Source organism: Stegodyphus dumicola, chromosome X2 (assembly GCF_044657685.1).
Source record: "Stegodyphus dumicola isolate Sdum_Otavi_A_Nest chromosome X2, ASM4465768v1".
In the NCBI taxonomy this organism is placed as follows: domain Eukaryota; kingdom Metazoa; phylum Arthropoda; class Arachnida; order Araneae; family Eresidae; genus Stegodyphus; species Stegodyphus dumicola.
Window position 1 is genome coordinate 77,773,006 of NC_140781.1, and position 15,952 is coordinate 77,788,957.

Below are 15,952 nucleotides of genomic sequence, written 5' to 3' on the forward strand. Positions count from 1 at the left end.
CTCTAGGCCTGATTAGACTATTTCTTTTTTTGATCAAAATTCCAAATTTAAAAGGTAGTGTGCCAGAAAGGGTTAATATACCCAAATTCACAGTATCCTGCTTTAAAATCATTATCAACTCCTATCTTATCAAAATACGTATCCAAATTCACAGTATCCTACTTTAAAATATCATCAACCACCACAGTCATAAAATCAAACTTCTACAAAATGATACAGTCATAAAATCAAACTTCTAATAAATGATAATTTCAAATTCAGTCTTCAGATAGAGAATAATAACTTTCCTGCTATAATTGACACATGTAGCCAAGTTAACATAATTTCTGAAAGCATTATAAATTGTATCGATAATTTTTAAATTACTGAAAATGAAACTTTTGGAAAGTTATAGTCTCTATCTGTAGGTTTTGCTGTCACTAAATGAGTTAAGTTGTCATGCAAAGTTTAAATAGAAATCTGATACTTTAAGTAGCTAACCACTTAACTGTTTTTCCCGAAAACCGTTTGGGTGCTGCGAAAAGGTACTTTTTTTATTTGTCCGTACACCACTCAGGCAGTGTATTTTCCTACACTATGCCACTGATTTCATGGCTTTTTCACATTTTTTACTTTGCACTGTTTCTAAAAGATGTCATTACTTGTCCAGGGGAGATGGGATTGTAAAACCAGTTCAAGGACAGGTTTTACCACTTTGCATTATGTGGAGAAATTCAACGAATTTATTTGCCCATGTTCAGTGTATTAAACTTTGCAAATACTATTTCTTCTAAATTTTGTCATGAAATAAAAGAATGATCGGTCACAGTAAATGGCTCATAACATATAATTCTAATACTGGATTAGATAGTGAATCTGAATTTTTTACAAATGATTCTGGTAGTCCTGAAAGTTCTTTATCGAAATTTTCTAGTGATGTTGAGGAAATGAAGAGCCCAAATGATCTAATTCAGCTTCGAAACTTTTGTGAAATGGATACTAGTAATCCTCCTCCACCACCGCCATAATTTCCTTTTACAGGGAATTTACTTCTTTCACATTTATTTCCTGTAAACTGTTCTTTCCAGCTCCACAGTTTCATCATTCGGCGCAATTAAAAAATGCAACACTTGTAACAGTTTTGACTGCCGATTTGAATACATGTAATCAATTAGAATACAAAATTGTTTATAAAAAAATATGCTTATTTTTGATCAAAATATGGCAGGAAAATGAAACAGTTAAGTGGTTAATTCTCATTTAAGTTAGTTATTGTCGAGTTCACCTTGTGTTCCATTGATTAAATTAGAAGTGAAATTTAGCAACTATGATGTGTATCAATTTAAAAGAAATATAAGCAAAGGAATACATTTAACCCATTCAGGACCAGCGTCGCGTATACGCGATGTAACAATTCCACTCTTATCAGCCCAGCATCACATATACGTGAAAAGCTCCAATCAATACCTACAGTCCAGCGTCGCGTGTACGTAATGATTTATTTGAATTTTTAAATGCCAGTAGATATTGCTAAATGGTATGGCTGTTGTTAATGGATGCCATTTTTGATTGCACGTTGAATGTTAACAAAATCTGACTCGGTAATATTAACATTTATACTTAATTCTAGGATGACATATATTCACTTATACACAATCACATTGCATGTAGTTACAAGATGAGCATTTTTACAGTTTGCAAGTCCGCATGAGTAAAAATCAAGAAAGTCATATTACAGCTACAATAACATCACGGAGGAAAAGAGAGGTGAGTGCGTGCTTCACCGACGGCAGCCAGGAATCGAGTAACCAGTTCGAATTTTCCTCCAGAGAGGAAGAGGGAGAAAGCTGGTAGCGCCCTCTCTCGGGGCAGTGGACAAATAATAATAATTATAAAGAGTTCTCCACAACGGTAACGGTTTTCACATCGGTTAAGTCATGTATGTGGCTTTTGACCTTCATGATTGAGCATTAATTTCTGTTCTGTGCTTCTGATTTTGATAGATTTATTGATGTAAACAAACTGGGAATCACAGCTCTTTAAATTAAAGGGATACTGGCGTGTTTAAATTAGGAATTTCGTTCTTTTGTTGTCTTCGTTCTTATTTTCTTGCGTTTTTAGTTATTAGAATGTGAGGAAATGAGTCTAACTCACTGTTTTCTTTTTCCCTTTATTTTTTTTATTTATTTACTTTTGTGTGTGTTAGGAGACTGCGGGAAAACACATCTAGCTGACTATAGCGGGTGTAACATCGCCGAACTTCGGTGATGGAAAAACACATACCAGTTGTCCTTTTTTATATTTATTTATAAGGTTACCACCTCGAATTTACAGCTAAGCGTGCGGAACCTTGAGAACTGGTAAGCAAATAATCGCTTGAGACCAGAAACTCAAGAAGGGTTAATTACACTTTATTGCTCAAAATAAAGTTTACAGATGGAACTTTCTCAGGATGTACAGAACAGCCTCCACTTGGGCTTTTACTCAATAATAGTAAGAACTAAGACTTAAATAAAAAGATATAACCAAAGCTATCAAAATTCAACAGGAGTTGGCCCCTTAAATGCTAACTAAATGGCGAAGCTGTCAAGGGCCTGAAATACGGCCGAACGTAGAAATAGCTTAGACAGAGTGTAGCCAAAAAGCGAATGCGTGCTGGTCAGAATATCTGGCTCTAACGAAGTCATTAGAACTTCGACTTTAAATACTGCTCTTCCTTCATTTGCATTTAACCGCAATTCTAAAAACACACCCTTGCCAGAAATTTGTAAGCTGAAATTAGAAGGGATAGGAAAGTAACTTTAGCTAAAGATAACTGTTAACAACTCTATGCTTGCCTTCTTAAATTACTTCACTATTCCTTGATTTGATTGCTGCACGCCAAAGTTCACGTTTCCGTTTTAGGCCTTATTTTACTGTTCAATACATTTTCCGTTAAATATGTAACAAAATACGTGGTTACTCCTTACCTAAGATAATGCCATGCATTTCAACCATCTCTTGAGAGTAGTCTTGAGCCGACGGATTTTAAATGTCTTTACACAATATAGCAACTGTACTCAAAAAAGCCCATACCTTACTTTGGTTTCAATTTTTAGCACTTTATGGGGAAGCAGTCTTAGCTGACCATCATAATGACAGTGGGTGGCAAACGTGAGGGGGAGGGAAAGAGGAAAACGCTAGACTAACCTACAAGAGTATAGTAATCAGAGCACACAGCGCTTCAAATTTTATTTTAATCCCCTTTTGATTTCGTAAAGGTACTTATACCTTTTTCTATTGCTAAAATGTTTAATTTTCATAAACTTTAAACTTTGCTTTAGCATCAGTAAGACCTTTACGGCTGCGAATATGCGTGTGCGCATGCGCAAAATACGTTTACGAATGCGCGTTTAATGTATAACGGACGGTATAAACTAAGCTAAAATTATCTAATTCAGTTAATGTTGCAGATTGCGTTGTTCCTTAATCTTCGAATTGGATTCGGCTTATTATTTTTTACAGACTGTTAGAGCAATTTTATAAAAGTAAGCTTGAACTTTCGATTATGTCAAATAGAATTTCTGATATATATGTAAAGGATCTACAAAGCGAAAGTATGTTTCGAAGTCCATTAAACAAAAAGTGGAATTGCAGCAAAAAATGGATAAAGACATATTCTTTGGTTATCTAAACTTCAACTTTTTTTATCTAAACTTTGTTTATCTTTAACACCGCGGTGCACAATGAATTGGAAGTTGATCTGTCAGCACTATCCTTATCTTCAGGGCAGATGTTTTTATTTTATTTGGCTTATAATTCTTTACGAAATGTATTCATCTCGATGTACTCCGTCTTTGATATGATTTAAATCAAATTCCTCATCATTATAATTCGCTTCCGATAGCGAAGAAAGTAACAGAGGTTATTGAAAACGAAAAAATTTCGATTGACAAATTAGTCGGTATTCTCGACACAGCAATTATAGGAATTGAACAGCGGAACTTTGTAACTGAACAAGAAATTATGTCCGTTTATAGAATTAAAGAGAGTGTATTATCACATAAAAAACGAAGCAACTTAAGCAACTTACACTGAAAGAAATGTTTAATAAAGTAAACAAATAAATATTAAGCTTTTTTTTTTTTTTTTGTAAATTTTGATACCCTTTAGATCATAAATTACGGTTTCATATTTTTAATTTTATAATTTCTGCATGCCTTCTTACCAGATTTAAACTGATGATCTATAATCCGGAATCGTCGAAGTCCCGACAAGTCCGAATTAACGACTTTTCACTGTATAATATTTTCTATTTGACATTTGTGCAGCTATTCTGTCATGAACTGAATGATGTTCCAACAAACTTAATGAATTAAGTGTCACGTTTTAACTTTTATATTTTGATATGTGGTACTGCAGGAAGGAGTGGCAGAGAATGCAAATATTGCAGTGTTTTGACTATGAAAACTTATTCTAAGTATAAAATTTTATTTAGAAGTATCCTGAGCTAAAATTTAGAAACAAAAGGGTCATCTTTCTCAGAATTTAAGAACTAAAGATTTCAACTTCTTTATTGTGAATTTCTGGTCAAAGTGCGATAGAATATTTCCCATTCCACCGATGTCACCTAATATCTGACATAGTCTTCGAGAGTGTTTCTGTAAGTGTCACTCAGAGGGCTCTTTATTTCTAGATTTTCTAAGAATCTTAAAATTTTATATAAATATTTATATGTGTGTGTATGTGTAACAAAAATAAAGAGTATGTAAGAGAGAAATTATAATTTAAATTATCAATGTGAATTAATGTCCCGTGTGTATTCTAAAAATAGTAATTTCTCATTTTATGGTATCATTTTGAGACTAATCCATGTCATGCGACTTGCATAATAATTCTGGTGATCTAAATTTAACTAAAACTCAAACAGCCAATAATAATTTTATGGGAGTATTAATTATCCAATCAAAATGCATTGAGAACCAAAACTGTCTTTCTCTAAATTAAGATTTCATCTTGAACGTAACACTTTGCTGGCTAGTCTTTGCCTTAGCTACTCTGCTGATTCTGTCTTATTGCAGAGTTATAAAAAATGTAAACCTGTTGAAATAGCCACAAAATATGTAACAAAAATAGAGAATATATAAAAGGTAAATGATTATTTAAATTAGCAGCATAATTTCATTTCCACTCTGTCTTCTAAAAACGGTCTTCAAATTCTCCCTTTTCACTGCGTTATTTTGAGTGTAATCCATTTCGTATTACTCTTATGTAATTTCAGAACTAAAACTCAAACAGCCAATAATAATTTTACAGCAGTATTAATTATCCAATCAAAAAGAATGGAGAATCAAAACTAACTCACTCTGAATTAAGATTTCAACTCCATTACAGGCTAAAATTACAGTGTCAGCATATGGGGCTAAATGATTATTGTATAATAGCTGCATGCAATAATTCATCTATTGGTTTTTTAAGATCACTGTTATCTGTAGGGAATGCTCGATATAGTCTTATAACTTACAGGTACTTCTAAAGTTAATACTAGTCTTGGAGGTTCAATATTTATAAAATCTATCTCATATTTACTTTTTGCAAAAATATAACTATATCTGTTTAGTAATTCATTCAACTGGTTATTTACACAGGAATATTCACATTCATTTCTTCCAGCAGTATTATTGAAACAGCCTCAGAGTTTCCAACTCTTCCTATTTACTTAGAGAATCTCCGATTTCCAGCCATTTTCTCAACAACCCAATTTTTAACCTACTTCTCCCAACTTTCTTTTATTCTTAATGTTTCTTAAGATTTTTGTGTAGCTTGGCTTAATACTTCGTTATTTGTACGCAAAAAATTGCCTTTTTTTGTCTGTAGATGCATAAAAAAACAAACGAAGGCCTGTTTCTCCTTTCGCGCGTGTTACTTTATTTTGGTGCTTTTATGCTTTATGTATGGAAGCCCAGAAATTTTGTGTTTCAGTTCTCCAATGAGAATCAAGCGCCACTGTGGTTCATATATAAGAGCACGAAGCAATACCGAGGTTGTTTATTTCTGTCGTCTTGCAAATGAGCAGCATAAATTTTGGATCCTTCCAAGAAACAGTTCAAGAAACTGATCTTTTTTTTATTAATTTTGCATGCAATAAATATAAAATACTCAATGTACATTTCAAAAATCGTACCCATATAACTTTCTTTTTATTATTTCTTTAAAGAAATTTAATATATCAATGTGTATAATTTTTCATTGTAATTTTTTGGTTTCTGACATTGATTGGAAGGACCGGTGTCCTTAAACATGTGCATTCAAGACTTTATAACGTGAGTTGTTAAAAAGTTACTAATACACAATGCGAGTTCACCTTTCTACTGGAACACAACCTGTCACTGAATGCATGGGATCATACTGCAGCTTTATTTTGAAAATTGTTTCCCGATAACGAAATCGCTAAGAGGTATTCAAGTGCAATGACCAAAACAGATGTAATTGCTTAAGAAATAGGTATGAGAAATAAATCTTCAGTTATTGACTGCATTAAAACAGCTCCATTTTGCCTCTCTACAGATGGAAGCAATAATATCGATTCAAAACTGTATCCAATTGTTGTTTCTTATTTTAATCCAGTTTCTTTTGAGTGTAGTTTACTTTTTGTTCCCACCATAGAAGGACATTCGACAGGCTTTAATATAGCACAGTTAATTATTAAAATTTTAAAGGAAAATGCAATTCCTCTGCATAATTGGAATGGGTATGAAAAATAAATCTTCAGTTATTGCTTTAAAACTATTCCTTTCTGCTTCTTTACTAAATGGAAGCAATAATATAGATTCAAATCTATATCCAATTGTTTCATTTTTTAATCCATTGTCTTCAGAAATTGAGTGTATTTTACTTTCTGTCCCCACTTCTGAATGACATTGGACAAGCTTTAATATAGCATAGTTAATTATTTAAGTTTTAAAAGAAAATGCAATTCCTCTGCATAATTGAGGCTGATTACTACTTATTGCCAATAATGCAGGAGTAATGAATGGTTGGCAAGATGACTGGTGTTGCAGGAATCTCAAAAAAGGAAAATTCAGATTTACAAATCATGAAGTGCACCTGTCACCTCTTAAATTTGCCATTTGAAAAAGGGGTCATTTCTGTACTAATAAATGTGGAGGAACAGATTATTGATATTTATTATTATCATGGAAGGATTGCTGAAAAGAATGGAAAAATTGAAATAATTCCTAGAACTGCATAATACTAAAATAAAAAAAAAAGATTGCAAATATGCATGTACGCACTGTTTATCTCTAGAGAAAATTTTAAGCTTCTTGAGATCTCGACCAGGAGAATCCATTTCTTGCATTTTTTTAAAGAAGAGGTAAATGCTTCTAGAGTTAAGACAAAAGGCTGTGTTAAGCGTTATAAAATTTTAAATGTAACGTACTTACTTAAGCAAATGGAGATGTAGTTATTACTTCCAGCGTTAAAAATAAGTGACAGAAAAATTAAGTAATTTTTTGCACCTGCGAGCAATTTAATTGTCAATTCTCGAAATAATACTACAAAGTCTAAGTATAAAGCTCTCCAAAAATAAAAAAACTGCTTGCAAGGGAAACATTTTCCGATTATTGAATATTTAGCTTGTAAAGAACGAATATTTGTGTTTTAGTCTTCGGATCTTAACAAAAAGTTTTGCTTTTTTGTATGCTACATTTTTCCACCATTCAATGTTATTAACATAATTCCGTAATTAAGAATTACATTAATTCGTGTTTTGCAATCAGTGTTCAGTGATTCTGTTAAAGTATTATTTAATGATTAGGGAAAGTGATTATTTTTCTGTTACTGGAAGGTACAAGTAATAATTTTTTTATCAGCCAGTAATAATTTTACTGTGGTATTAAGTATTTCTGCATTATATTCATTTAAGAACTAATAACCAGACTTTCAGATATTAATTAATTTTTTTTAATTCATTATTAAAAATGTATTTTCTTTGTACAGGTATTTTTATTAATTAAAAAGTCTCTTTCTCGTTGAAAAACTTCTGATTTAAAAAAAAAAAACCTGCTGATTTTTTAGTGTTGTAGGTGGGATGTATGCAGCCTTTTTCAAGTTCAATGTTTTCGAGTAAATACAAGAAATTATTCTCGAAACGATTGCTTAAATATTTTCCTCAGTTTAATTTTCTTTTAAATTGATAAATATCATAGTCAGTAATGTTCAGTTGTAATTTAAACTAGGGAACACAAGACAAACATAAGAGTAGAAACCTTAAATAAGAACAGCGTAAAACATCACATTTCTGCTAATTTTTCCAACCTTGCACAACTTTGTGACAGCAAGACTTCAAGATAGAGACAATAAATTTCGAGAAGTTTCACTTCCAATAATTTATAATACTATCAGAAATTAAATTAATTTGGCTACCTGTGTCAGTAGTAGTAGGAACGTTATTGCTCTCTACTTGATCATTGAAGTTGAATTATTGTCATTTTTAGAAGAAGTTTGATTTTGGGAATATGGCAACTGATGATAATTTAAGGGAGGATAATGTGAATTTGGATACTGATTTTGGTAAAATGGGGAGTTGATAATAGTTTAAAGCAAGATAATATGAATTTGGGTATATCAATTATGCTATTCAAAATTTTATTATTTACAGCATAAATAGCTCGTTATTAGATACCGTTTTAATGCTTTTCTTTAAAAAGGCTTCTCTCTCATGTTTTTTTCCTCCTAAATGGGGGGAGGTGATGTGAGATAAATAAAGACCGTGTAAAAGATAAATTCTAATTTAAATTAGCAGCTTAATGCTATATTCTAAAAGTAGTAATATCTTTTTTCACCGTACCATTTCAAGACTAATCCATGTCGTGTGACTCTTTCATAATTCTACTAATGCAAATGGAACCAAAACTCAGCCAGTAATAATTTTACTGTGGTATTTATTATCCAATCAAAATGCATTGAGAACCAAACTAGTGCACTCTGAATTAAGATTTCATCCTGAACATAATGCATTTGCTCGCTACTCTTTGGCCTAGCTGGTCTGCTGTGTGCAGAGTTATTTAAAATATAAACCTCTTGAAATAGCCCCAAAATATGTAGGAAAAATAAAGAATATAAAATATGGAATATATAATTTAAATTAGCAGCATAAATTAATTTCCCCTCTGTATTCTAAAAATAGTAATCTCTCTTTTCTCTCTGATATTTCGAGACTAATCCATGTCATATGACTTACTTAATTCTTATCAATAAGTGAAACTAAAAACTCAAACAGCCAGTAATAATTTTACGTGGGTATTTTTTATCTAATTAAAACTCATGGAGAGCGAAAGCTAACTGGGTCTGAATTAAAATTTTATATCTTTTATAGGCTAAAGTTACTGGGTCAGGATGAGGGCAAAATTATGGTGGTGGTATACCTGCATGGAGCAGTTCGTCTGTTTGTATTTTAATTTCACTCTTATCTGCAGGGGGTGCTCAATATGGTATATAAACTACAGGTAGTTCTGAAGTTAATAGTACTCTTGGGGGTTTAATATTTTTACATCCTATTTACTTTTTGCAAAAATATGACTGTATACCCTATTAAAGGTACCAATAAAAGCTCCCTGAGACAATATGTTGTGCAGACATTGAAGACAATAAAAAGGTTTCAAACTTAACCAATTTATTGACAATATAATAAAGAATAAAATAAAAACACAGAAAATAAATTTAAACAATATCAGTCTTAGGAAAAATATAATATAATCATCATTAATCAAATAATATTTTTACCTGGTCTCCAAAACACTGGCATTCAATACAAACAAAAATGTCCTAAACATTAATTATGCGGCCTAAAAATGAAGTTGGCTACACATTCAAAACGTCCATGATCAATGGTTGAGAAAACACCTGAAATTTAAATGAAGTTCTTGAAAGCACTTAAAACCAGCCTAACTCCATTTACATTAGTTGAACACGAAGAATCACTGCTAACGTATTTTAAATGCCACCTTCATGAAGAACATGGATGCCGCCCACGGCAGTCACTCACATGGTAGCCTCTGGAACCAAGGAACTTATTCTGGAACAATCATCTTGTATACAGGAACCAAGGAACTTATTCACCGGACTGCACGCATCCTTCTGAAGGGGCTGGAAACCGCACACCCAAGTGCCAGGAAAGCAGGAACTAGAAGGGCTGAGCCAGAGCGACGCGAGATACTTATAGCAGAAGTAGGCATGACGTCATCTCACGGCAACCAATCAGCTATCGGCTCAAATTGGCTTTCCAGATGACATAACATCACGTTTCGTTTTTGCATCTTAATTAGGTTGAAACAGTCTGTTCTCAACACAAACAGTGGCAGTAAGAAAAAGAAGTAGAAGTAACTACTATATTACATTAAAATAAGAACTAAGCCTAAAAAAAATTTCAAGGAAGAGAGATGATGCAGTAAAAAGTTTACGATAAGTTATATTTTCCAACACTTACGTGCATGCGCAGAAAGTTTGTAGCTTTGAGGTCCGGATTATAGATCATTTCGGATTATGGATGTCCGAATTAACAACTTTTGACTGTATTCACAAAGAATGCTAGGGTAAGCAGCAAACACTTCAAAAACCGATTAGGAGGATAATATAAATGCTGGGATTGCCTCGATAATAAACCTGGCTCGATTATTTATCAGAATACATTACTGCAGCAGAAATATTTTATAGAATACTTTTCACTGAGCTCACAAAATAAGTCGTAGATATAAGTATGTCTGGAATTGAAAAATGACAACAACAGCCATGAGGAAATGGATGAAATTAAAGTTACTCACCACTGCAGCACCTGTTTCCAGAAACATGTTAATGATTTATGTTCATGTCAAGTCTTGAGAACAAAGTTTCTCTTTTACAAACTGAGAGATAACAAATAAACACTATTTCTTGGGAAAGTACGAGATATATAAAATGAATAGAAGCTAATTTTTGGAAAAATTTAATAAATTTAAAAACAAAACACTCAAGAAAATAAAATGCTGCCCCCCCCCTTCCCGAAAAAAAAGAAAGAAAGAAAAGAAAAGGGGGAAAAAAGAAAAATGTATTCAAAAACATTTACTACAACACAAACTAGCACATTAATGAAACAAAATCTAATTAAATAACATCTCAATGACACTTCAATGCGAATTCTAACTAGATCACTCACTACTCATAAAATTTTACAACTTCTAAAAAGAAAAAAACAGGTATTCCACTCAAACTATACTGAAAAGATGTAGCATGAAATATGGTTATAATTATTGCCTTTCAAATGACATAGTATCACTGACCCAAAAAAAAAAAAAAAAAAAAAAAAAGAATGCACCTTTTATATTTTTGTTCAGAATTACACAGACTTTATGTTTTACTACAACACAAAATTATTTGGAAACAGAAAGCCCTCTCCAAAAAATTCATATTAGCTAGAAGACAGTTTAGTATAGGAAACAGCTCATATATTTTATTTCAGTCATCAGAAGGATAACATTTCTGCAGTCAATTCTTTTTGCTCTTGAATTATCAAAGATGCAAGTCAAAGCTACTGTATCTGACATTAAATGCAGTCAAACAAAATAGAAAGAACTGCGATTTTCTATGAGTAAATATTTGACAGCCGTTGTGTACGAAAGTATGAGCTTTCACTGAGATGTCACATTTTACACAGCTTTTAAGAAATTATTTCCTGTGCGAAGGTTTCACTCTTAGAAAAAGTAAAATGATACATAAAGATGTCATGCATCAAATATTTGATAAAAATACTGGACAAATTAAACTCTGTTATAAAATCAAACCTATTTTAATTAATAAAACAAAATGAAAAGCAGCACCAGCAAAAGCACTATTTTCCTTCAAAACGGTTAAAACAATTATGCAGTTTACAGGAAATGCTAAGCAAGTATCCCATGGCACAATAAAACACAGAAATGCTTAATAAATTTATGACCATTGATTAATTTATAAAACTAGGAAAATGCAGAATATTATAAAATTAGTTACGAATATTTAAAGAATATGCAGAATATACAAAGATATTATGCAAGAATTAAATTATATTTTATAAATTTATACCAAAATACTAATGGAAGTCCAAAAAGTTATTTCATCTCATTTTTAATTATCTTATGATGACTAACTTACATGAACTCAAATTTTAACAACAAAACTTACCTCAAATTAGCTGCAAAAATAGATGTAAGGCATTTATGAATTTTTATGTGGCTATAGTACAGTAGTAATACTGAACAAGGAAAACAAAACTATTCCTGTCTTTTCCATAATCTTTAGGTGTATCACACAGTATCTTAATATTGGTGCTATGGTCGCATTAAACAATGAGGCCCATTATCAATGAAAATGATACTGTTTTATGATTACTGCATGCATGTTGATTGCACAACCAACCAAAAACCTTTCTGCTAAATGAAGCATACAAATTGTGACAACTGCTGGTTAAGGGCAGGGAAAAGGAAAGACACCATGTAAAAAAACACTTACTCAATTCCTAATTTGTGTACATAAACTGGAAAAAAAGGATATATATAATTTTTTATTTTCCCTTGTATAATAAATTACATAATGAATTTTCAGAACTCTTATTCACCTTTTGGTATGGTCTCCATACCAATACAGCGAATGTGGTAAGCTCTGATACATCCTTTTTTATCGCATAAAAGAAGAGATCCGGGATTTTTACAAATGAAACAATGATTATCTTCCTCATCGTCCGTTTCAATCTTTTGTTTTGACTTCCTTCTAATAGGGGCTTTATTCATCACATGCTTTTTATTTTCTGATGATTTTGAGATTTTGAAGATCTGAAAATGAATTATAAATTTACAAACACATAAAACATAAGTCATTCTAACATCTTACCACATTTATTGTTTTAGAGTTCTACATGGTAATTAATAGATTGTAGCAATGTATATAATTTTTTAATTTCAATTAAATTTATAAACTTGAATCAGACACACACATTTGAACATCAGTATCTTGAAAAACAAGCAGCGAATGGGTTAAACAAAGTTTCTAAGAATGAGACAATATGTGCGCTTTTAAATATTTTCCATGCAGCTAAAAAGCCTTCAGAAGTCTCAAAGTCAACCCTAAAATTCACATGAAACCATAATTTTCAATCAAAATTTTTCTTATGTGAAGAAGTCAGTAGTAATTACACAGCAATTACCCATACTCTATCCCCCCCCAAAAAAAAAGAACCATGCAGATGTTTCACACAGAAGATCTGACTTGCATGCAAAATAATGGAAAAAAATGATTTTAATAAGGATATAATACTACCTAAATTGTAAAAACCAATACTACCTAGAGATAATACATATATATATATATATATATATAACTGTTAATATAGCTTTCAATTATCTTCACTTTTAGTTCAATAAACAGTACTTTATATAACACTAAAAAAAGTAGTCATATGAGATAATATAGTTACAAAATAACATAACATATAGATAAAGGAGGAATTTGTCCGTCTCACTCGATTCTGATTAAAACTTTTTAGGGAAAAAGCTTTTTCTTTTTTGCTACTTTTGCAGCCAACTCTTCTAATTTCCGTTTGCGAGCTAGTTTTAAATTCTTTTCAGCAGCTTTTATACAATCCATTAATACTTTTTTTTATTTTCGGCAATGTTTAATTGCTTTTTTTTTTTTTTTTTTTTTTTTTTTTTAAAAAGATTCTCGCTCCTCCTTTTTTATCTCTAGCTCTGCTTTGTATAGGGATGCTAAAGCAAAGTTTAAAGTTTGAAAAAAAAATTAAACATTTAGCAGTAGTAGCAATAAAAGCTCCCTGAGATATCATGTTGTGCAGACATTGAAGACAATAAAAGGTTTTGAACTTAACCAATTTATTAACAATATAATAAAGAATAAAAATACAGAAAATAAATTTAAACAATATCAGTCTTAGGAAAAATATAATATAATCATCATTCATCAAATAATATTTTTACCTGGTCTCCAAAACACTGCATTCCATACAAACAAAAATGTCCTAAACATTAATTATGCGGCCTAAAAATGAAGTTGGCTACACATTCAAAACGTCCATGATCAATGGTTGAGAAAACACCTGAAAAATTTAAATGAAGTTCTTGAAAGCACTTAAAACCGGCCTAACTCCGTTTGCACGCGGAATCGCTGCTCACATGTTTTAAATGCCGCCTTCATTGAAGAACATGGATGCCACCCACGGCAGTCACTCACATGGTAGCTTCTGGAACCAAGGAACTTTATTCTGGAACAACCATCTTATGGATATGAACCAAGGAACTCATTCCGAAACAATCATCCCGCGGACAGGCACCATCAAACTTTATTCAGGAACAGCCATCCCGCAAACAGGAAACAAGGAAATTTTATACATCGGACTGCATGCATCCTTCTGAAGGGGCTGGAAACCACTCACTCAAGTGCCAGGAAAGCAGGAACTAGAAGGGTTGAGCCAAAGTGACACGAGATACTTATAGCAGAAGTAGGAATGACGTCATCTCATGGCAACCAATCAGCTATCGGCACGAATCGGCTTTTCAGATGACGTAACATCACGTTTCGTTTTTGCATTTCAATTAGGTTCAAACAGTCCGTTCTCAATGCAAACAGTGGCAGCAAGAAAAAGAAGTAGAAGTAACTACTATATTACATTAAAATAAGAACTAAACTAAATAAATATTTCAAGGAGGACAGATGATGCAGTAAAAGGTTTACAATAAGTTATATTTTCCAACAAATGCCCCCCCCCACATTATCATCTCCAACCCGAAATAAAAACTGAATGCCAGTATCTTTACAAAATTCAAAACAAGAATAAATAAATATCACAGTTTCGTTCAATTCAAAAATTTTTAAGAAAAAAAATTTTCTTTGGGAACATCTAACCCCATTATTCAAAAATTTACCATAACAAAAAGTTCAACATGTTACAAAACAATACAAAGACATATATATGATCACACACTCAATACTTTTATCCAGGGCCCTGGTCATTCATACAACGTTCTACACTATACAGTTTTACATTTACCTAATATCCATCATAATATGACTTATAACATATTAGTTTCAAATAAACAAAACTCTTAATTTAAATACACACAAAAACAAATCTCATAAGAAAATTGTTCCACAAAATCTTATCAGATTATGCTTAGTCAGCGGTTTTGTCATGGGAACAGCCAGATTATCTTTACTTGGAACATATTTTAAATCAAAAATTTCCCTGCTCAATAATAGATCACGAATGAAAAATAGTTTCACATCTATATGTTTTGTCCTTGAGTTTTCAATGGGTGATTTTGTAAAACATATAGCAGCCATGTTATCAGCAAACAATATTGGTTTTGAAACATAGTTACTTGCAATCTTAAACTGAATGCATTCATCCAAGATGTTTTTAAACCAAACTAATTCTTTTGCTGATTCAGTCATGGAGAAATTCAGCCTCCATCGTAGACAAACTCACCTCACTCCCCTTTCTTTAAATGTACGCCAAGATACAGGTGATTCTCCCAATTCTCCCAACAAAGCTATTTGTCCAACAATAGACACCATATCATCCCTGCTTGTAGCAAAATCCGAATCTGAATATATATTGAGCTTCAGTTCCTTGCATACCAGTTTAAGTTTGTGGTGCCTGGTATTGGAAACGTACCCTAAAAGTTTAAGCAATCCTTCCCAGTGAAACTTACCAGGATTGCTTTGGAACTGAGAAAATATATTAACAGCATAAGCTATATCCGGACGAGTACGATTGCAAAGAAACGAGAGACATCCCAAAACATTTCTATAAGGATAATTCATCATTTCAGTCGTTTCTTCTTGTGTACTGGGACTTTGAGACTTTGAGTATTTCACACCTTTAACTATTGGAAGGGAAGTAATTTGTATTTTAAGACTTAAATCGATCAACTATGTCTTCTATATATAATTGCTGATGAATTAAAACACT

The 15,952-nt window shown here is 32.0% G+C and overlaps 1 protein-coding gene across 2 annotated transcripts in view; it reads right to left on the minus strand.

Moving 5' to 3' along the window:
- Window positions 1-15,952, minus strand: part of LOC118184476 (histone-lysine N-methyltransferase NSD3-like) — a 339,671-nt gene that overhangs the window by 24,411 nt on the left and 299,308 nt on the right. For both annotated transcript variants that reach the window (XM_085809719.1, XM_085809718.1), the window contains exon 18: window positions 12,587-12,800. In XM_085809719.1, the coding sequence (XP_085665845.1) occupies window positions 12,587-12,800 (214 nt within the window). The remainder of the gene's footprint in view (window positions 1-12,586; window positions 12,801-15,952) is intronic.